We start from the raw sequence: 23,764 nt of genomic DNA on the forward strand, positions 1-23,764 counted from the left end.
CTCATTTGGCAACCATTGATCTACATTTACACAATTAAAATACATTATGAGTCTCATGTATAATCCCACAAAAGCCAATAACATTCAGAGAGGAAAACTGAAATATTGTTAATTTACCCCCTTGTGCCTAAAGATTGCAACACATAGGTCAGGTGTTCTAAACCTTTTATCATTTTTGTTACTCTCTTCTAGATTCTACTCTCCAATTTGTCCACATTTTTCTTAAACTGTGGTGCCCAAAACTGGACATGGCACTCCAGCTGAAGCCTTACAAGTGTTGAGTAGAGCAGGGCTATTCTCTCCCATGTCTTACATATAACACTACTGTTAATTCACCCCAGAATGATATAAGCCTTTTTCACAACTGCATCTCCTTGTTGGGTTATATTCAATTTCTGATCCACTATAGCCCCAGATCCTTCTCAGAAGTACTATGGCCTAGTCAGTTAGTCCCTATTTTGTAGTTACACATTTGATTTTTCCTTCTTAAATGTGGTACTTAGCACTTGTCTTTATGGAATTTCTTCTCGTTGACTGACGACCAATTCTCCAATTTGTCATGGTAATTTTGTATTTTAATCCTGTCCTCCAAAGTTCTTGCAACCCCTCCCAGCTTGGTGTCGTCCACAAATTGTATAAGCATACACTCCAATCCGTTAGCCAAGTTTTTAATGAAAATGGTGAATAGTACTGGACCCAGGACTTACCCTGCAGACCCAACTAGATATGCTCTCCCAGTTTGACAGTGAACCATTGATAACTATTCTTTGAGTACGGTCGTTCAGCCAGCTGTGCACCCATCTTATAGTAATTTCATCTAAACCACATTTCCCTTGTTTCTCAGAATGTCATGTCGGACTGTTTCTAAAGTATTACTAAAATCATGTCTATTACAATATCTTGTCTATTGCTTCCCCCCATCCACTAGGCCAGTAACCCTGTCAAAGAAGGAAATTAGGTTGGTTTGGCATGAGTTGTTCTCGAAAAATCCATGTTGGCTATTACTTACCATCCTGTTACCCTCTAGCCACTTACAAATTGATTGTTTAATGATTTGTTCTGATATCTTTCCAGGTAGCAAAGTTAGGCTGACTGGTCTATAATTCCCCAGGAGGTCTTTGTTCCCCTTTTCAAAAAATAAATATTATGTTTTGCCCTTTTCCAGTCCTCTGGGACCTCACCGTCCTCCAGGAGTTATCAAAGATAGTTGCTAATGTTTCATAGAATTCTTCAGCTAGTTCCTTAAATACACTACGTGACTTATCATCAATCCTGCTGACCTGAGCACATCTAACTTATTTAAATATTTTAACCTGTTCTTGCCCTATTTTGACCTGTGTTCCTTCTCCCTTGTTTTTAATATTGGGTTAAGCATGTGATCACAATTAATATTTTAATGAAGACTGAAACAAAATAGGCATTAAACACCTCAGCCTTCTTGATGTTACCTGTTATTAGCTCTCCATCCCCAGAAAGTATTGAACCAGCACTTTCCTTCATTCTTCCCTTGTTCCTAACATATTTATAGAACTTCTTCTCATAGCTTTTTATGTCCCTTGCTAGGTGTTATCATTCTATGACTTAGGACTATTATTTTGTACTCATTCTTATAAATTTGTCCATGTTTCCACTTTTCGTAGGATTCCTTTTTCATTTTCAGGTCATTAAAGAGCTCCTGATGGAACCATATTGGCCTGTTACTATTCTTCATATCTGTCCTTTGCATTGAGATAGTCGTGCCTTTAATATTGTCTCTTTGAGAAACTGCCAGCTCTCCTGAACTGCTTTTTCCCTTAGATTTTCTTCCCATGGGACCTTTCCTACCAGTTCTCTGAGTTTGTTAAAAAAGGCAGAGTTTAAGTTCATTGTTCTTATTCTGCTGCTTTCACTCCTGCCATTCACTTTCACCCAAATTGCCTTGCACATTCCAATTCCTAACCAAGTCCTCCCTGCTGTGAATGCAATACTTTCCAGATATTAATGAGCAGATATGGACAATTTTATTCTGGGCAGTTGTATTCTATTCCTGTATATTACCCACTCTGTTATTAATGGGAGTGATGCATCCAGTGGGAGAATAGATTCCTTGGCTATTTTTGACTCCTTTTAGAGAAGGACCAAACTGCTCAGTTCAGATATGGATCACTATTTGAATTTTTTCCAAGGTTTGGGCTATTGAGACTTGCAGGTTTTGATCATATCCAACTGTAGACATAGGACCAAGCTATGAAGTTTGGATCCAAAGCCAAACTTCTTCAAAGTTCTGGTTCATCCCTGTGTCTTTATTCTACATTCTATAGTCTATATTCTTTACAAGAAATGCAAACGTGCTCAATTTCAGTGTCATAATAGACAGTAAAACTCTATTGGTTTTAAAAGCCATTTTAGGGTTATTGTTGCTCACTAAACTTCTGAAGCTAGTAAACTTCTATTAAGTATTTTAAAAAGGAATTCTATAACCTAAAAATACCCAAAAGTTGGTGTGGGAGAGGGATAGTTGAGGGGGAACTAGATGGAACATAAATAAATCCCTGATCCTTTGGGTGTGACTTTGTATACCCAGTATCAGCCCAGGCCAAATGGCTAATGCAGATTTTGTAAAGCCATGAATTTCCTAATAGAAACACAGACTGATCTTTAACTAAGGCAGCAGCAGAGGATGCAGCTGTATTTTCCCTTTTCAAAAACTCAGCAACTCCAGAGAAGAGAGCTGACTTTTGCTTCTTTACCACAAGGCTTAACTAATAAAAACAGAAATTCTGTTCACAGTGCTGTCACAGGCTGTAATTGGCTGCCTTCTGGATCAGACGCAGCTGTAGGACAAGGAGGCTGTAGGAAGGAAATACTGGATTGGGGCATTCCCTGGCCATCTCATGCTCCCTGGCCAGTGGATAACTGGGTTGAATCTGACATACCATAATGTTGGAAAACAGGCTCTTTGAATATATAACACCAACCATTCATAGCACGTTGAATACAATGTAGAAAGCAATGTAGAAAGCTGCACCACAGGGAAGCTCACTCCCATACAGAGGCTCCCAGCATGCTTTCTGAATGAAGAGTGGAAATGAAATCACGCCCTCAGAGTAATTTATTAGTGTCTGGGGGGAAACGATTAGGTGCAGTGTACTTTGGGTGTTTCTTGTGAGTGCCATCAATTGAAGCTAAATGGCTTGTTGGCAACTGCTACACTACTGGCAAACTGCCTAGTGTTTATCAGGAGAATCCTCCCTCTTTCCACCCCATGTAGGTTATGTGTAAACCTGGGAGAGAGGCACTGGAGGCTGCCTGGGTTTACTTAACACCAGCAGCTAATGAATAGACCATGACCCCTCATGCCAAACAGTAGGTTGAAGACTGTGACTATCTCTGCAATAACTCCCTGTTTCTTTGCCTTCTATAGACCATGCATGTTACCAAGCATCTCCTTGCATCATCAGTGTCACTAAAACCGCATCTTTTTTATTTCAGAGTGACTTTGGCCGTCAACAATGGTGATCACCGAAATGGAGGAGGGTGGAAGGAGGTGGCCTGTCACTTTTGGTGTAGCATCTAGGGCACTTGTCTTCTCTGCATAACATTACCCCAGTCTGTCACTGTTACTCTTCTTTGCTAGGACCCTGGGTTATCGTTTCGAAGAGAATCAATATGAAACTGAATGGCTCATGTGGTTTTTGACTTGAAGTCAACTAAAACACGATGGTTCAGCAGGATATTGTGTCATGTTTTGTTTTTATAAACCCAAAATTCAGGGAATGAAAGCTTATGGGAAGCAACAAGAAAGTGACACAGAAATCCCTGTGAGCCAAACCTGCCCTGTCCCTCGCCCCTTACATTCATATCCATGCAGGCTGCAAGAAGGAGATAAGATAGAGTGCCATACCCCATTCCCATAGCCTGCTTTTCACTTTGCTCTCTTTCGATATCACCACAAGTAACAAATCTAAGTTGTTATTGAATCAGTTTGTAACACTTTGTAAGATCAGGATGTGCCCAGTGGGCTTCTATTCTGCATGATCTATGCGGATATTGCCATGCAGCCTTTGTGCATCACACTTCTCCATATACAGATGATGTTGGATGCAGTACCTCATTTTCCAACACAGTGAATACAGAAGCAAGATGATAAATTCAGCTCCCTTTATATTGGATCAGGCTCAACCCAACTCTCTATGTCTGGGGATTTATATATGTTTGTATGCTGTCCCAGCTTTTTACAGTTTAAGTTGTTGCAACCCTTATTTTAAGGATGAAAAGGTAAAGACAGAAAAATATTTCTTGGTCAAACATATACCTGAAGGGTAGTGTTCATTCACTGGCCAGCTGTCCACCTGAAGTGTGGCATTGCCACCATTCCTAGTAAAGCGCACCACGTGATATTTGCCATCATTCACTGGGGTGCTTTCCTCTTTGATAGAAATATCCACTGTGCCAATATTGAAGACCACGCCAATCTTCCCTTGCTCCTATAATGAAAAGAGCAAGAAACAACAACTGATAAGTTACCATCTGGTATGAGAGTTCTCTAGGTCTCTATATATCTAAAAAGTTATACAACAGATAAGATGACTGTAGATGGCACTCAAGAATATGTAGCATAGTTCCTGGGTTTTGTAGGACCAATAAAACTTGTGGTTGTGCAATGCATATGTCTTTCTGTGTAGCGCTATACATCAGCTCTTAATGCTATTCACCTGAGAATCACAACTAATTTCCTCCCTCAGAACTTCTCCATGGACAATTGAGAGCTAAGGATGGAAAACCGAGGAAATGTATAGAATGTTATTTGGGAAACATCCCTGCTAATTAGGTATCATTTGCTCAGCCACCACTAAATTGCAGCCACTACTGGGCTAGAACATAGCAATTGTTTGACACATGCAAAAAGTACATAACAGGTTTTTTCCAGGAAGGAGTTTAGAGTAATTCCCGCAATTAAATCAGAAGGGGAAATTTTAGGGAGCAAAACTGTAATTATCTAAATTGGAGTTTAGCCATTACAGTGTGGCTAATACACAACTGAAAAGTGCAGTGGGATTTTTAATTACTTCATGTGGTTAGAGCCTTGGTTTTACTTCTCATCCCCAAGACTAAACCTCCAATAGAATCCTATCTTCTAGCACATAGTTTCCCAACCTGTGGTATGCGTACCTTGGGGGTACATGAGACACAGGCAGGGGGTACCCGGAAAAACAGAGTAAAAGGGAGGTGGGCAGCAGCTGCTGACTTTTGGGGAAGCCTGGCGGTAGCAGCCCACTTCCCACCCAGTCCCAGCTCTGGGGGAGGCAGGCAGCAGACCCCGCTTCCTGCCAGGGCCAGGTCACAGCTCCCAGCTGAAAGGCTGGCGGCAGCCCCCAGCTTCTGCAGGATGCAAAAAATTATGTGCAGTGTTTTATATCCCCCAGCACTGGCATGCCACTCAAAGCCTCCTACCTTTGGCCAACATCACTTCTAGTCCAGATACATACTTAAGCTGTGCACCCCTGGTGTAAAGGTGGTAACCCTACCCACAGTAGATCTGACATCTGTCATATCACGGCCTTATATACTCAGCCCTTCTTCCAACATAAGGCTCCCATTAGTCTGTAAATATAAAATCCCGTGGAAAATTGAGTGTTGATGTACCTATTAAAATTTTCAGAAGTTAGGGGGTACTTGCTACTTAAAAGGTTGAGAAACACTGTTCTAGCACCACCCCAGGGCATTGCTCAGTGCTGTATGAGCAATACCATTTCCTGTGCTCCCACAGTGGTGGTGGGTTAATTTGTTTGTCTGGACATTTCCCATCCTTGCAATGACTTGACTCAATTATCGTAGCTTATGAAATATGAAGAGATCACAGCCCAACATGTACTGTATGTTAAAGCTGTAAATGTATTTATGTCTGTTTTAGGAACATGTGGAGTGCCTGGCACTGCAGGAGGTAAATGTTAATCACAGTAGATTAGATTATATTTAAAGCTGTAACTGAGAGAAGGCGGCGCACACCGGTTTTGTAGTTTACAGTTGCTATGCTTTAACATTTGCCTTTACCATATGTTGTACCAGGGGGTCATAAATGCAATATGGAGACTTGCACAGGTTCAAATATGGGCCAGCTTGGCAGTGACCTAAAGTCTGTCCTATGGCAAATTCAGTCCAACTGTGAGGTACACACATCACAAAGCAGGCTTCCTGTTGGCTGTCTCAGCGGTGACTAAGGATGGAATGAACTATGGAGCATGAACTTCCTCTCTCCCCAGGCAGGGCTGATGTTCATTAAGAGGTGGGGTTGGATACCATCCCCAGGCTGTACTAGGTCTGTTCTCTGGACAAAGAGGGATTCAGCTTTCAGGGCTGTCAATCTAATTAACATCACCAAATTCATTTAAGAAATTCTCAGCAGTTGCAGAACCCCTTCCCCTGATCCTCCACATTTGATACTTCTGAGCCCTGTCCCAGATTCCTCCTACACCCTAAATTCCCCCATGTTTAACACCTCCTACTGACCCTCTCCCCAATCCCCCCACACCTGACACCTAGAGCTGGTCAGGAATTTCTCAACAAAACTTTTGTTGCTGGCAAGTGCCAGTTTGTCAAAAATGAAACATACTGGTTTTGACAAAACTTTCTTAGGTATTGGATGGGATTGAGCATAAAACCTCAAGTAGCCAATAGGCCAGAAGTGGGTGCTCACCTGGGAGGTAGGAGAACCAGGTTCAAATCCCCACTTTAAATCAGGCAGAACAGGGACGTGAATCCAGGTCTCCTACATTCCAAGTGAGTGTCTTGCCCACTGGAATATTGGCTATTCTAGAGGGGGTGTCCCAGTCTCATTTTTGGCAAAATATTTCACATTGGAACAAAACCAAATTTTGAAACCTCCAAATATTTCATGAAGTGGAATTCTTGTTTTCCAACCAACCCTACCCACAGCCCCTCTCTCCTTGGTCCCATATATCTGACATATTCCTCCTGATTTCTTCTACTCATGATATTTTTCATTTTACAGCCGTGGGCTACCAGTTATATAAAAATACCAATTTCCTTGAAACTCAAGGTGGTCATTAAGGAAACTGGATTGAGCAATGAGTATTAAAATTTAATGTTGTGACATATAAAATGCCCTGCTATAATCACTTTCTCCCCAAAATGGTCCACTTCAAGCTCTCCTAAATACATACCTACTGATCTCAACAGAATGATCTCTCGTGCATGCAGACTGGATGTTTACAGATTTACCTCCTGGCAGGATCTCTCTTATCTGCTTTCCCCAAAGCACTGGATGGATGGGCTGCCACTCCTTCACATACACACACCAATCTCATCAGCCCAGGAGAGTGTGATATGGCAAAGAGGATGCCCATGGAGGATAACTTTAAAGAAAGCTGGACCTTGAGAATGAATGAAGTAACTGAGGTTAAAGCCTTCCTCCTCTAACCCCCAATTAAACCCAGAAACTTTTATTCAATCGAGGGAGACATTGTTATTTCCTTTCCAGTCCATTTAAATTCTCGTTGGTGGTCACAGCAGCCATTTTCTTGATGAATAAGATTATCTATTTGCTAGCAAATTATTGACCAATGAGTAAGAATCAATATGGTACTGCCAAATCATGCCCCCTTCTCTGGTAATTAGCATCCACTTGGAGACAGAGTGGTTACTTGCTCTGAGATAATGAGGTTCAAAGAGCAAGTATTGACCAGATAATCAACCCCTGATGACTGGCTCCATCTGAATGGTTTTGTAGGATGCTGCTTATAGAATTCTTATCCTTTTTTGTGTGGGGGGAGGGGTCTTACAGTAACCTCCTGTATTTCTCCTCTGTCCTCAAAGAGCCGACCTTCTCTCTGAGTCTAGAAAGGTTGATGATAGCTCCACAGAATCCACTTTGGAAGAGAGAGTTGCTTTAAAATGAAATGAGTTCTTTCTCCCACCTCCAGAAGAAGTACAGTCCTTCTCACCGTATCTCGATGCGTTTGTATCTAGCCCCCATTGGAACTCAGGAATACAGAACAGTAGGATAATAACGGGCCAATTCAGGAGGCCCTTACTCAGGTCTATTCAGACCCTACTCAAAATTCCCAGAGACTCTTCAACAAGAGTTTCGTTTGAGGAAGCTTTGCCTAAACACTGAGGGCCAGATTTTGTCACCCTTACTCACATTGAGTAGTATATTACTGCTCTACATAGTTCCATTTGAATTAATGGAGCTAGTCACAGAGTAAGGTACTATCCACAAGAGCAAGGGTATCAAATCCAGTTGTAAATCCAGGATCTGGCCTGCTAATAATACTTTACACATCCATTGCTCCTTTTATCCAATGAATTTAAAGCACTTAACAAAAGTGAACAACCATCAATATTCCCACAGATGGCAAAAAAATGAAGGCCCTGAGAAATTAAATGATATATTCAGGCTATATCTACGCTACTAACCACTGGTGATGGTGTGCAGTGTACGGGTAGCTATATACCACAGTGAAAAGCAGGCTTCATCCACACTGTGGTGTGTAGGTACATGTGTCCGTGAGAGGCTCTGGCAGAGGGGAGGCAGTGGGGAAAGGCTCCAGCAGTGGAGAAGCAATGGGACACTGCACAGCTAAAAAATAGTGGGGTGGTTGGGAAGGCATAGCTTGGGTGAGCAGAGAGCTATGTAGTATACGTACTCGGGTACATATCCATACACTTCAGGCATCTCTTTACTCACCTAAGCCACACCTCAAGGTCTACACTGTTATTTATGCCCATGCTAGGGGGCTATGCACGTACACTATACGTCACCAAAAAAAGTGTGCAGTGTAGACCTACCCTTGAAATGTCAAAGCCAGTGGGCATGAGAACACTTCATTACCTTTACCACACACATTGTTCTGGACTACCATGCCTCATTATGAGGCATGAGAAACTGAGTTATTTACCCAACATCAGTCTCTGGCAGAGTGGGAAATAGATCCTGGATCTCCAGAGTCTCACTCCAGAACTGTCCCTTCCTTGGTTTTGAAGGACAGACTCTGCCACTAAAATGAAATACCACTTCATGGTCTTAATCCAGCTGGGCTCTGTCTTCTTCCCTTTCCGATACATTTAGTTGTTAGATTTTTTTTTCACAAATTACGAAGCTTTGAGATTAAACAGGTCAGCGATGCTGTGACAGCCAAGGTATGATTTATCTCAGTGCCAATATTTCTAACATTTGTTTTGTCTTGAACAAAAACACAAAACAAAAGGAAAGCTGAATAGGCAGCAGCATGGAGTACACACAAGGCACATACTCTCAAAGGGCCTATGAGCATTTAATAGGTAGCCTACATTGTTCTTCCCTCTACATCAATGTTCACCTGGATGTCCCAGCCAAGTGAGCATCCAGCTATTCATTTACCTCTATCGTTTTCCTTGAAAACTTTGAATGAATGTAAAGACCTGGCAGTACTATAAGGAAAACTCTGAAGAACACTTTTATTTAGAAATAATGCAGTGAATACAGCATCCAATCTCTATTTCTCTGCTTTCCTTCTTTATTTTTAAGGCTGTTGCATCAGAAATGTTTCTTAAAGCATTTCCTCAAGAATTCATCTCCTCCTGCTGCACTGTCCCCTAAAATTTTCATCCTAGCAAGTTGTGTCATACTCTCCTTATGCATAGCTCTCCTGAGGACCAACTTCTGCCATGAAGCCTATAAGAAATCAGGCAAGTAATTATGGCTCAGCAAAGGGGCAGTTGTGGATAAATTATACATACAAAACAAAGTACATAATACTAGCGATAAATGTACCAGTCATCTCCATTACCATGCTGCTTGTATGCTATATCCCCTTTCCCAGGGCTGCTTTTTTTGTGTGTGTGTGTAGCTTTCAGACTATAAGCTTTTTGGGGCAACAATTTCCTGTATGTACGTACAGTGCCAAGGACATTTTGAACAACCACCATAATAACTGTGCAGTGGTTAGGGCATAAGACTGGAGTCAGGACACTTGGATATTACTCCCTGCTCTGACACATTGTGTGACTTGGGCAACACATTTAACTTCTCTGTGCCTCAATTTTTCCTTTTCCTATTTTTCTAATGATATATTCAGCAACCTTTATGAGCCCTGGAGATGAAGAACACTATATAAGTGCTAGGTACTATCATAATATTTGTGATGACATAACAGTCTGAAAAGAAACTGCATAAAGAGAATGAGAACTAATCAGGAGGAGAAGATGATTTCTTAAGGAATGAAGGGCAATATTCTCTCCTCAGTGATAGTGATGGAGGGGAATGAAGTCTGGAAGATCTCATGTGGACACAGAAAAAAACAGTGCTGCTTGTGGGTAGGAGAGTGGAATGGGTGTGGGGAGCAGAGCAGAAAGAGATCACTGTGGGAACCCCAAATTCTACTGATTTGCAAGCTTACAATCCTCTGCCTCCTCTAAAACCCTCCTCACTGAGGGGTCTGCAATGCAAAGGGCATTGAGGACCTGCAAGTTTGCAAGCTTAAATAGCCTGCCTCCCCTTCAGTCCCCCAAGCCCTTTCCCTCTGAGGAGAGTATATGAAGGAGGAATTCCTGGAGCTGGTTCTACCATTCCCATGGATTTCCCCCCCCCCCCCCCCCGGAAGAATTAGATCCTATTTTTATGTAAATGTTATGTGTTGCATGTCACTATATAAGTGTCAGGACTTTGTTATATCTGTACTGTACCTTTACTGTTTGAAGCAGGGCAGGGTGCAAGCCAATTTGCAAAGCAAAGCAGTTAGAACACATTAAAGGAGCGGACACACATGCACTGTGCTCTTTCATGGAGCCATCTTGATTTCTTATTTTCCTTAAACTAAAATTAAGATTATTCAGACTGAAAGTAAATGGCTGATCCTTGTATATGGAAACTTGGTCTTGAATAATGAGAAAGCACCTACCAGGCCTTCAGATAATGGAACACATTCTACTCCCAAGTACACCAATATAAATCCACAATAACTATATTGACTTCAGTGAAATTACTCTGGATTTACACTGGTGCAAATGGCAGCAGAATTTGTCCCAATATCCTTCTTTCTGAAATCAGAGACTTGGAGAAAAGTCATTCAAAAAAATAAGCCAAAACCCAACAAGAATCCCAGGATTATTGTGTTTCCCTGCTCTCACATGTCACTTTACCTCACTGTTTGACAGTAGCTGCAACAGTTTAGATTCTCTTCTCTCTCCCCCTTTCCCTGGTTCCAGCCTGACTAGACATCAACCAAAACCCAACAGACAATACCACTAATTACCTCTTCCTGAAGATCACTGCTGATTATGCTGCTCTCCTTCCATTGTGATAAGAGCCTTTTGGGTAATACAACAAGCTATTGTTCTTTGTATGAGGGCTCTCTTAACTCACATCTGCACAAGCACATTAAATCCCCCACCCTCAAAGGTCACGAAGGTCACTTTGTTTCTCCTATAACCAGAGGCATCGCTGTTCCTCAGAATAGCTTCTTTCTTCTCGGTCTCCTCACTTCTGAGATCTATTTTAAACAAGATCTGAAGTGTTTTTATTTCTCCTCTTTGGGATTTTCTTCCGCTTCAGTTTTGTAAGATCTTTTTCTTTTTGTGACTGGCTGTTGAATTTTTGTCCAGCTGGCACATCACTTTCTTTCTGTGGTTTTGGGGACTTTGCACCATGGTGCTAAATGCAGTACAGCATCCGGTGGAACTGAAGTTATAGATGTTCCACAACAGGCGCACACACTAATTACTACAATATCAGATCATTTTATGGGAAATTTCATCACTCTAAGAAGCAACTTAGAGATTTTTTTATTGATTAGGAAAACACAATACAGTTCTATGCTTAGTGGATTTTCTGAGCAGTAACTTTAACTGGATACATTTCTGGACGGGTCTTCATTTCCTAGGTATTTTTTTCAGTGGATTTGGGGCATCTACATTCAATACAGAGTGTATGATTTCTGCTCATGCTACTCTCTGGCCACTTTTGATGCCATTCTCATTATCACCTGGAGATGAGTCTGAAAACAATACTCAGAATATGAAAAACTGCACACTTTGGGTGACAGTTGAATTTGTTATGATGAATCTTAGCCATGAGTAAAGTCTTCAGTGGCTGAAAGGTGGTAGGAAGGTCATTTTCACCTATAAGCCTGGTGTGTAAAATCATTAACAAAAGCATAGAATGGCATCAAAGGAATTACAGAACCTGGAGTTTATGTGAAGTAAAAGAATTTTGATTAGGGATTTCCAAGACCTCCTCGTGTTCTAGAAAGAGATCAAAATGGTTTTAAGATGAGAGGCAGTGTGTACATATGGGCCATCAGATACTGGTTTTGATTGGTCAATTTTTATGAGCTATAATAAATAGGAATTACAACCCCTTTTGGAAATTGCTTTTTAAATGAGCACTTTTCACAGATTCATAGATTATAAAACCAGAAGGGGCCATTGTAACAAAGGCCATATGACTTCCCTCAATTAATTCCTGTTTGAACTAGAGCATATCTTTAACATCCTGTCTTAATGTAAAAATGCCAGTGATGGAGAATCCACACCAAAACTTAGTACATTGTTCCAATGGTTAGTTACCCTCATTATTCAAAATTTGAACCTGATTTCTTGTCTGAATTTATCTAGCTTCAACTTCCAGCCCCTGGATCTTGCAATACCTTTTTCTGCTAAATTGAAGAGCCCTCTATTCAATAAAGTCCTGTTCCCCATGTAGGTGATTATAGTCTGTGATCAAGTCACCTTATAACCTTCTCTTTGTCCAGATAGACAGGTTAACCTCCTTGAGTCTATTACTATAAGGCAAGTTTTCTAATCCTTTAATCATTGCTGTGTCTCTTTTCGGAACCTGCTCCAAATTATCAACATCTTTCTTACATGATGGATGGACACAATATTTCTGTAGCAGTCAGATCAGTGCCAAATTAAATAATATTCCCCCATTGATTCCTCCAAGGATTGTTTTAACCCTTTTGGCCACAGTGCTGCTCTGGAAACTCATGTTCAGCTGCTTATCCACCATGACCCAAATGTTCTTTTCAGACTCACTGCTCCCAGGATGGAGTCCATCATCCTGTAAGTATGACTTTCATTCTTTGTTACTAGATGTTTAACTTTACATTTGGCTGTATTGAAACACATATTGTTTGCCTGAGCCCAGTTTACCTAGCGATCCAGATTTCTCAGTGTCAGTAAACTGTCCTCTTCATTATTTACCAAGTTCTTATTTTCTTATGCACAGAGTAACTAAAATCACCATTATAGCCAACACCACCACATACTGCAACGCTGGAATTTTATCACAAGGTCCTGATTTTCCAGATCCTGACAAATGTTCTGACCAATCATCATCACAATGTGAAGTCATTAGGAAAGGGTTAGATAATAAAACATAAAAAATCATAATGGCATTATATAAATCCATGGTATCCCCAAACCTTGAATACTGTGTGCAGTTCGGCTCATCCCATCTCAAAAAAAAAAAAAAAGAAAAGAAACATTAGAAATGGAAAAGTTCCAGAGAAAGGCAACAAAAATGATTAAGGGTGTGGTATGGAACAGCTTCCATATGAGGCATTGGCGTATGGAGGGTCTCCGGCGCTCAGGGGCCAAGTATACATTTGCGCCCCCCCCCCAGGCCGCATGACCCCCCCAAGCAGGACAGGAGGGTCCCGGTGCCATCACCCCAGCTGCCCCGAGGAGGGGGGGGATCTGTACTTGTCGGGGAGGGGGGGTCATGAAGCGTGGGGGTGATGCAAAAGCAGGCTTGGCTCTGCTGCACCCCCTCCCCACACTTACCTGGCATGTGGTGCCCGCCTCTCCTGCCCTGCAGCCTGGTGCCAGCTCAGATGGGGTGGCCTCACCTCCCTGGCCTGGTGGAGGGGAGCCGGGCCAGCCCTTCACGATGCATGGGGGGGTGCAGGAGCAGAAGTGGGAGCAGCCGCCCCTCAGCCTCCTGCGCACTCCACCCGTTGTGAAAGGCTGGCCTGGCGCCCTGCACTTACCCACTGCTCCAGCCCCGCAGCCCGGCGCCAGCTTGGATGGGGCTTGTGGTGGCTTCACCCCCATCAGCCCTTCATGACGGGCAGAGGCACAGGAGGCTGAGGTGAGGGGTTGTGGTGAGGGGTAGGGGTGAGGGGTAGAGGTGAGGCCACCCCATCTGAGCTGGCACTGGGCTGTGGGACTGGAGCAGCGGGTAAGTGTGCTCTGGGCCAGCCCTTCATGACTGGGGGAGGGCGGGGGTGTAGGAGGTTTTGAGAGGCGCAAAGCGTCCTGTGCCCCCACCTCCTGCGCATCATGAAGGGCCAACCCGGAGTCCCGCCTCCACTCTCCACCCGTCCCCTCGGTACGTCACTGATATGAAGAGAGATTAAAAAGATTGGGGCTATTCAGCTTGGAAAAGGAAGACTAAGGGGAGAATATGATAGAGGTCTATAAAATCATGAGAGATGTAGAGAAAGTGCATAAGGAAGTATTATTTATCCCTTCACGTAACACAAGAACCAGAGGTCACCCAATGAAATTAATGGGAAGCAGATTTAAAACAAATATAAGGAAGTATTTCTTCATACAATACACAGTTAACCTGTGGAACTTGTTGCCAGGGATGTTGTGAAGGTCAAAACTGTAACTAGGTTAAAAAAAGAACTAGGTAAGTTCCTGGAGGATAGGTCCATCAATGGCTATTTGCCAAGAGGGTCAGGGACACAACCCCATGCGCTGGGTGTCCCTAAATCTCTGACTGCCAGAAGCTGGGACTATATGGCAGAGGATGGATCACTCAATAAATTGCCCAGTTCTGTTCACTCCCTCTCAAGCATCTGTCAATGGCCACTGTTGGAAGACAGGATAAAGGGTTATATGGACCCAGACCCGCCAACAGGGTGGAGCAAGTGGGCAATTGACACAGGTGGATGAGAGGACAGATATGTATCCGCCTCTCTTCCACATCTCCCCTTCCCCTGAGGCCCCCACCACTTGTGCTCTCTGCCCTCCACTGAGCTGAGCTTATTTATTATGCACCACGCAGGTTCCTGGTTGGCTGAGGAGGTGGTATCTGCTACTCAGCTTCCTGGATCCATGAATAATTTCCCTGGGGACTCCAAGGGTCCTGGGAAACAGAGTAACAGATACTGCTGCCTCAGCCACCTGGGAACCTGCATGGCACATATTAAATAAGCAAAAACTTCTAGCAGAAGCCCACTCGGACCTTTCTGGGGGTGGGAGGGGTGCACTGACTGCTCTGCTCCGGGGCCCGGAATTGCTGTTGGTGGACCTGGATGGACCATTGGTCTGATCCAGTATGGCTGTTTTTATGTTCAATGTCCAGGAATGAACCTGACAGTCAAGTCAGGAGCAGGGGGACCCAGCCCCTTCCAGCCCCCGTTCTGCACCCCCCTATGAAAGAGGGAATGCAGGGGGCCATGGGAGAAGGTGCAGTGGTGGTCATCTCCCTTGGCTCCAGGATGTGGTGAGAGCTGCTGCCTGTTGGCTGTAACACTCCCTGCCATGGAGCAGCGAGCCACCTGCCTACCAGGCCTTCCCAGCCAATCCACAGCCGGTTGTGGCACATTGTCTTGGTGGAAATGAGCCCAATGGGGGTGGGGCCATCTGGGCGGTGGTCCCCTCCTGACACCCTCCCAGAAGGGGTGAGGAAGAGCTATTTTTCCAGACTGGCTGACCAAATCCGCCAGGTTGAAACCATCAGGTTGAAACCTCTGCGTCGTTTACCTCTTAACAGTTTCTCACCCTCTTGAACTCTCTTCAAAGTTCTTTTCAACTTTCTCTTACAGTATTTATTGACTAATCGGTCTCATGCCAGTATTTAGCTGTGGATGGAGTTTACCACCCGCTGTGGACTGCATTCCCAAGCAACCCCCTCCCCCCACAAGGCAAGTCCACCGCAACCACAAACCCAACCATAAGGCAACTCCGCAACCCTCCCCTTTTTCAGGAATGTAGGAGGATCATTTGCACCATCGCCCTGATTTAATATGCCTTGCACATCTCTTCACTCTTGTGTGACTCAAACCCTTTCCCACACACACGTGGTGCACTTGTGTGTTGGTGAGCAAAGAGCTATTGTATTTTCAACAGGTTTGATCTGTAATCACTTAAACTGCAGAAGTGAGAATTGCAGCGTCTTTAGCTGGACACAGAAACTTTTAACATTAGATATCCCAACGTATTGTGACAATAATACAAATCTTTAGACCTACGTAAAAAAAAAAAAAAAAAAAAAAACCTGGCAGATTAAATTGTTTTTCTGGCAACTGCCAAATCCATAAAAAAAAACAAGGCAGGCCGGTCAAATGCAGGCCAGGTAGTAACCCTACTTCAGGAAGGAGCAGGAGCCAGTGACCTGCTCAGAAGCAAAGATCCTGCTAGAGAAAATCTCCTCATCCATCTGAGAGAGCTGTCAGGAAGGATGTAAGCCACCCCCACACAGTTTCAGACAATTGAAGCTGACAGAAGCTGACTTGGCAGTTGGACAAAATACAGCAAGAAAGTCTTATATTTATAGGTGGCATAGAATGTACTGCATAATGTTTTAACTGCTAGGCTTCCCTATGAAGAAGGTCAGCACAATTGTCGGATGTCCATGTGATGGCAGGGAATGCATGATGCATTCTATTATAACAATCAGCTCTGTCTGTCTCAGCCCATATCCTGGTTGAAAAATAAGCACTTGTCTGGGGAAAATCATAAAAACGAAGACACTTTAGTATCTGATAGGAGGGATGAACACATGTCCATTTGTCACAATTAACCACAATATAGAAGAATAAATAGGGGCAGGGGGCAAATGGCTTTTGACAATATTAATCAATTTGAATTTGCTTTTTGAAATTGCATGTTGGGCTACAAACTATATTCTGCCCTTCCTCATAAACAGCATTGTTGAGTTATGGAGTTATCATTATAATAATGCATACTCAAAGGTATTATATCACAGAACAGAAATGCAATAGTTCCTCAGTATGGTTCTGGTGAGATCGCAATTGGAATATTGCATTCAGTTTGGGCACTTCATTACAATAAAGAATATTGACAAATTGGAGAGAATTCAGAGGAAAAACAACGAAAAATGATGAGCTGGCTGAAGGAATTGACTTATGAGGAAAAATACACTTACATAAACCTACAGCAGCATGTCATCAACACATTTTAGCACACCAAACAAATCAATCATTTCTAGTCATAAAAATATCCTTCTACTCCACTGTGAGAAAACTTATGGAACATTGATATAACAAAGTACCCAGGGACTATATTCCCTTTGAAATCTTTATAACACATTTCATAAACTATATATAAAATCAACAATATATTGTAAATATAGAAACATGTTTCCTTTATAGAACAAAACAAGGGGTTGAGGTAAGGTTGAAAAGCAGCTTAAGACAGGCGATGTGATGAGTAATGAAGAATCGTATAACAGTGCAGATATCGGTTAGCTCCTTTAAGGGTTCATTTCTAGACTTTCCAAAGTTTTCTTTTGTAACTTATAGAATTTTTGTAAAGAAAATGTAGCATTATATTTAGGGTATTAGGTAGATTCCAGTTAAACACATTTTCAATACTTACTGTTTTTAAGAAAGTTTCTTGTTAAAAAATGTCCTGGGTTTTTGAATGAGTGTCAAAAAAACAGATAGGATTGGTGTATAAACTCTGCAGAATGGTAGACCTGTGCTAATAGTTCTAATGAGGCCCACCCCAAATGGGTCATGTGTCTTGCAGTTTTGCAGCTTCATGGGAGGTGTGTGTGGTGGGAGAAATATATCTGGAAAAGACATGGGAATAGTGGACAATGAAGGCCAAAGAGGGGGGGCTAATAGGAAGACTTTTATAGACTTGGAAAACTTTGATAATTTCACATTTTCTATTTACATAATTTTAAGCATTTAATGTGGATGAAAGCCTCCAATTTTCTCAGACTGCCTCTCTACCTCCCCCAATCCTTGCACCCCCATCATGATCTCCTGTTAACAGGGGTACAATACTTTTTGAAGCCCCCTTCAGAAGACCCCTCAACCCAGCTTGTTCCTTGGTCATGCCAAACCAGAAAGTGGTCAGGGTTTTCTGGGTTTTTTTTTTTTTTTTTTGTACTAACCTTCAGCAAAGCTCAAGAGTCAGCTCAGGGAACACTCACAATGGGAGAGTTTATAAGCTGCATCCTGAGTCCAATCAGGCTCAGCACCTTAAATAAAGACTGGATTTCTCCAATAGCAGAGAGATGGGATTTTGCTGCTCAGAAGCCAGAACAGAAGCTCTAGGGGGAACTTAAGCCCTGACTGTTTGTATATTTGTTTTGTGTTGTGGAATTTGCTTACTGTAAAGCTGCTTGGCAGGAACACAAGAGCCAGAAACTCTTGCCAAGTTTGTATTATGTTGCTTATACCAGAACTCCTGAAATAAACCAGAAATCCTGCATGACTAGAAAAGGAACACTTCACAGGAGGCTCAGGAAGATGGCGTGTTATTTCCATGATTATTTTCTGGGTGGGGGAATGGAGAGGAAAACAACACCATAACTTCAAATCTCCTTTTCTAACTTTTTTTCACACTTCATAGGAAAATTGTGCCATTGGATGAGCATCATGTAGCACGATTGGCGGATTACTTTCTGTGGAGGTGTTGGGAGCTTGGTTCCCTGGGATTCCAGCTCTGCTGAGCTGGCTTAGCTCTTCTAGAATGATACTTTCCCTCTCTGAACCTGTGTGGGAAAGCAGTGCAAGTTGCGTCAGCTTCAGGCTGTGTTTACTGGGGCAGCTTCTCTCTCTCTCTGTTGTGGAACACTCCCCTGGCTGAGTTTCTGGGGGCAGCCACAGTAGGGAAAGCCCTGGGAATCATCAGCACTGTTGCAGAAGCTGTGCTCTATAACAGTGTTTCCCAGTCAGGCCCCAACAGGTGTACCACTGAATTTTTTGAAAAAGTACGTGAGAACAAAGGGTGGGGATACGCCTTCTGATTGGTCATCTGCCTCCGTGCCCCACCTCCTCCAGGGGTGGAGCAGCCCATCAGAATTCAATCTCCCTCTCTTCCCTCCTCCTCTCTTGTGTGAGTAATGGATTGGCTCCTCTGCCTCTGCTCCCCTCCTGCAGCCACTGGTTGGGAGTAGGGAGAAGAGCACCTGGACCTTGAGGTGTGCCGCGGCAGAGAAAAGGTTGGGAACCACAGCTCTATAGAGGTCTGCACAAAGAGGAGGCAAGGGTGCCCTCACAGATGTAATATTTAAAACCTGGACACTCCAGCAGGAGCTGGAACCTCCCCCACTCCGCCCCTTCCCCCTGAGGTCCTGCCCCACCTCCTCCCCCAAGACCCTACCCTGTTCACTCCTCCCTCTCCCCCCGCACCTAGTTCAGGAGGGACTTGCCTGCAGAGCTGGGGCTGGGAGCTGCAGTCACCCGATGCAGGTAGAAGGCAGCCCTGGCTGAAGAGGGGCTGGCACGGCTGATGACCTAATGCCTCCTCCACCCACAGTACCTGGACACTGTCAAGCCCCTTTCCGACTGGACTTTCTGGTTGAAAACTGGGCAACTGGCATCCCTACTTCCTCTATGGATTAAAGGAAGAGAGAACAGAAGGCCAGAGAGGTGCAGGGAGATGTCAGCTATACATCTGGATGCCAGCCCACATCTGGCCCTTTCCCTTTGCCTCAAGGTATAGGAGGAGATGGGAAGAAAACTCTTTGTTTCCAACACAAATATTTCTGGTAATTTGTAGAAGAATAAAGGGAAATTATGAAAACCAGTTGAAGTCTGGAGAAATAGATTTTTGCGTGTGTGTGAAATGATTGAGCATTCCCTTAATATCAAAATCCTTGCCACAAAAGCCAACTGATTAAGAACAGAGGCTTGAAACTCTGTCCCACATTCACCTTGTTCCTGCAGAGACATACCACATACAGTAGAGTACAGTACTAAATGTGCACTGAGGCTACTTGAACATTGTTACAATGTGGTGGAGAATGTCTGCTTGATTCTAAGTATATTTCTGGGGAGAAAAAGCCTCCCTTCCATTTCTAGGAAATTTAAAAAAAATAGACGTAATAGCTACGGTTTATGTAGGACCTACATTAAAACAACATGGAGTGCTTATGAGCTGCTTCTGAGAGCTCTGCTCTAATAATAATAGTTAATTAACACAAATGATTCCCCACCCCTTGACCAGCACTAGTAGCATTTTTATTATTAGTTCAAGTTTTCATTGACTGCTATGACATGCTCCCTCCCTATCTTAAGAATAAGCCTTTGAGCCTTGCTGTGCTGCTCCCATCTTTCATTCAACATCTTCATCCTGAAGCTATTTTTTCTCCTTTCCTGTATTACCCCATCTCCCCTTTCCCTATAATAAAATGTCCACCACTTTTCGTCTCTTCTCCTGCCTAGCCTAAGGCACAAACAAAGGCATTCCACCCATCATAGATTTGTTCCCTCTATGTCCCGGTTCCCATCAAATCTTGTGACTTCTCTACAGCAACTCATATCACATACGGACCAGGGGTTACACAGTGAAATGAATAGGCAGCAGGTTTAAAACAAACATAAGGAAGCACTTCACACAATGCACAGTCAACCTGTGGAACTTGTTGCCAGGGAATGTTGTGAAGGCTAAAAGTATAACTGGGTTAAAAAAAAAAAACTAGATAAATCCCTGGAGGATAGGTCCATCAATGGCTATTTGCCAAGATGGTCAGGGATGCAATCCCATGGTCTGGGTACCCCTAAACCTCTGAATGCTAGAAGCTGGGACTAGACAATAGGGGATGGATCACTTGATAAATTGGCTGTTCTGTTCATTTCCTCTGAAGCATCTGGCACCGGCCACTGTCGGAAGATAGGATAATAGTCTAGATGGACCACTGATCTGACTCAGCATGGCCATTCTTATATTCTTTAACTTTAAAATGAATTTTATCTTTCAAACTGCACTGCTATACCTCTGGCCATCCTTTGATCTTGACTACTGCAGCCACTTCCTAGCTGCCTTGCCTACATCCTACCTACCTATATCCATCTAAACGCTGCTGCTGAAGTCCATTTTCTTCTTCTACCAATTGGCACATATTATCACTCTACAAATCTCTCCACTGCCTTCCTCTCAGCTTGTATACCAAATGCAAGATTTCCCACCTTTACTTTCAAAGCTGTAGACCACTCCACTTCTCAGCTGTTACCTCCTCCTGCTCTACCTCTCTCTCCCTTCACCCTCCATCTAAGCCTCCCATCTGTAGTCTTCTCTGATCCTGTCTTCATGCATTCTTCTGTCACTCTACTGCTCAGGAACTCCTGCCCATCCACCATTCAAATCTCTCATTTGCAAACTTTCAGTGCAGCTTCTCAGTATTAAGCCACCTGGGAAGGTGTGAGAAGCAGTTTGAAATGATAGGGTGCATTAGCTGGAGATTCCTGCTACGATAATCAGATGTGAAATTAGTATCAATTTCAATATCTAAGATCCACATCAAATCAATATTGATCTATACTTGTATCAATAGGCTAGAACAATGCCACAAACAATATTTACATTATCCACTTTAGGTTTCAGAGACAACAGCCCATGGGGATGAATGGAACAGTTCATTCCTCTCAGAGTTATTGTTAACAGCTGTCTGAACACTCAACAATTCACCACTGCATCCATTTGTATTTTTAAAAGTTTTGCTTTGCGAACATAAAGGAATAGAAACATTTTGTTTTTACATGAAAGCTTAGACTCTGACTTTTGCTGCAAGCTGGATTCCATGGCAAATTGCACGGCTGCAGCCGGCCCTGAGTATCTCTGTGTGTGTATAAAAAGATAGCTTACGCCTTCAGCGTATGTGGTATATATTTAAACTGCATTTTCTGTGCTTGCTTTAGCATTGGAGGCAGAGGTACAATCTTTCCATTTGTTCAGCGCTATGCTTGCTTTTGATGCTCACTAAATAACAATGGGCTCACTATCCTAGAGTTCTTATTCATTTCCTCCCCCACCCCTCCCCATTCATTACTCTTACTGTGCTCCCTGGATGGGCCCAATCCTGCCATTTGTATTCAGACAAAAGCCCTACACTGAATTCAGATTTGAGGAAGGATTTCTGGATTTGGCCCAGTACCAAATATTTAACCCCAAATATCACCCAAGTCTACAGAATCTGAACTTTACAGGGCTGCACACCAATTTTAGGGGAACAAAAATGAAATGTGATTTATCCCAACCCTTCTGTAAGGGATATAACTAGAATCCCATCTCCACCCCTTTCTCCTGCCTACGGCTGTCAATTCACTTGCTTGGCTGATTGGGGGAATCAGGTTAATGGTGTGAAATATAAACAGAGGGAGAGGAGAGATAAGGGTAATGAATAGCTGCAGTCTGCTTTCTCTACTACTCTATGTAAGAAGAGGACAGGAGTGGCGGCATATGGTATCAGGAACTTGAGATTGGAAGGGGACAGAAGGTTTGATACAGCAAACAGCTCAGAAAGGAAATCAGAACAAGACAGTATCATGGGTGGTAGGTTGGTTTGATAGATTAGATTGTTCATCTCCTCCTCACTTTCCCTGCCCCCTCTGCCTGCCCAAATCTCAAAATCCCTAACCTCATTCTTAGAGCTCACCTTTCAGGTCCAGCTGGGAAGAGGAAAACAGAAAGCCTTGGTTTGCAGGAGCTCCTATTTCTAGGCTGATGCCTGGAGCAGAACCGTTGGTGGCATCCAGGCAGCATCTGGTGAGGCAGGCTGGCTGAGGCCAAATTCATATTGCTTGACATCCCTGTCCCCAGCTGGGATGTCTGTTTGATCACTTTGGAGAGCAGAGATTTAGGAACCTCAGTCTAAGTGGCAATATGCAGAAGTATAATGGTGACTGGGACTAGGGGCATGGAGGGGCGAAGTCTGCCAATGGACCAGGTTCCATCAAAGTATTCAAGGAATTTACAGACTATCATAGAAGCCTGAGAACCTATGTGACAACCTCTGCAACAGCACGGAATCACTGCCTCTCTCTGCTGCCACTACAGACACTGTCCTGATCCACTTCTCCAACCCCGCTCCACATCCCAGGTCCCTCTGTGGCTGCTCCACTTTCTAATTCACCTTTCTTCTCCTGAATGGTGCCATACCCCATCAGCCTACCCCATCCCTTCCTTCCAAGTGGCTCTTCTCTCTGCCAAACTCCTTTCAGTCTCTGCCCATTTGATTCTGCTCCCCCACATCAGTAATACACACTTGTCTCTTCAAAACTTCTTACCTCAAGGTATTTGAGATGCACTGCAAGAACAAGGATTTCCCATCTGGCCTGGGAGAGGCTTTCTAAAGCGCCCCCAAAGCTCCAGAAACGGATCTCACTAACCACCTTGGTGAAACTGTTAGCTCCTAGGTGCTTTGGGCCTACAAAAGCTTTGGGCCTACAAAGGCAATAGAGGTGAGCGAGAGCAATACTAATCGGCCTCTTTGTTGGCAATCAGAAATGAACGAGTCATGGAGAATGAACTGCCTTCTCAGCCTTACAGGTCTTCAGCCCAGGTGTGCCCAGGCACAATGGTGGTGCAATGAGATGGAACCTTGTCCTCTTACTGCCTCTGCTGCCTGTTCTGTGCAGAGAGGACTCTGGATGCCAGGGCTGTCAATACAGCACCTTCTATCAACTCTCCAAACAGGGAGTGCTGGCTGGTTCACAGCAGAGGGTAAACTGGCAATATTGAGCCATTGTTACGTAATTTCCAATTTTTTTGAAGTTGACATTCAGCCTATAGAGTGCTGGCATTTCCCAGACAGATAACTGCTTCTGAGGAGATATACAAATGCCTCTGCAGT

The 23,764-nt window shown here is 43.4% G+C and overlaps 1 protein-coding gene across 11 annotated transcripts in view; it reads right to left on the minus strand.

The window, feature by feature from the left end:
- NRXN3 (neurexin 3) overlaps positions 1-23,764 on the minus strand; it is a 1,218,301-nt gene that overhangs the window by 160,595 nt on the left and 1,033,942 nt on the right. For all 11 annotated transcript variants that reach the window (XM_067532399.1, XM_067532391.1, XM_067532404.1 and 8 more), the window contains one exon: positions 4,295-4,466. In XM_067532399.1, coding sequence (XP_067388500.1) covers positions 4,295-4,466 — 172 coding nt within the window. The remainder of the gene's footprint in view (positions 1-4,294; positions 4,467-23,764) is intronic.

Source organism: Emydura macquarii, unplaced genomic scaffold (genome assembly GCF_026122565.2).
Source record: "Emydura macquarii macquarii isolate MOO-44397 ecotype Brisbane River unplaced genomic scaffold, CSIRO-AGI_Emac_v2 contig_374, whole genome shotgun sequence".
Taxonomy (NCBI): domain Eukaryota; kingdom Metazoa; phylum Chordata; order Testudines; family Chelidae; genus Emydura; species Emydura macquarii.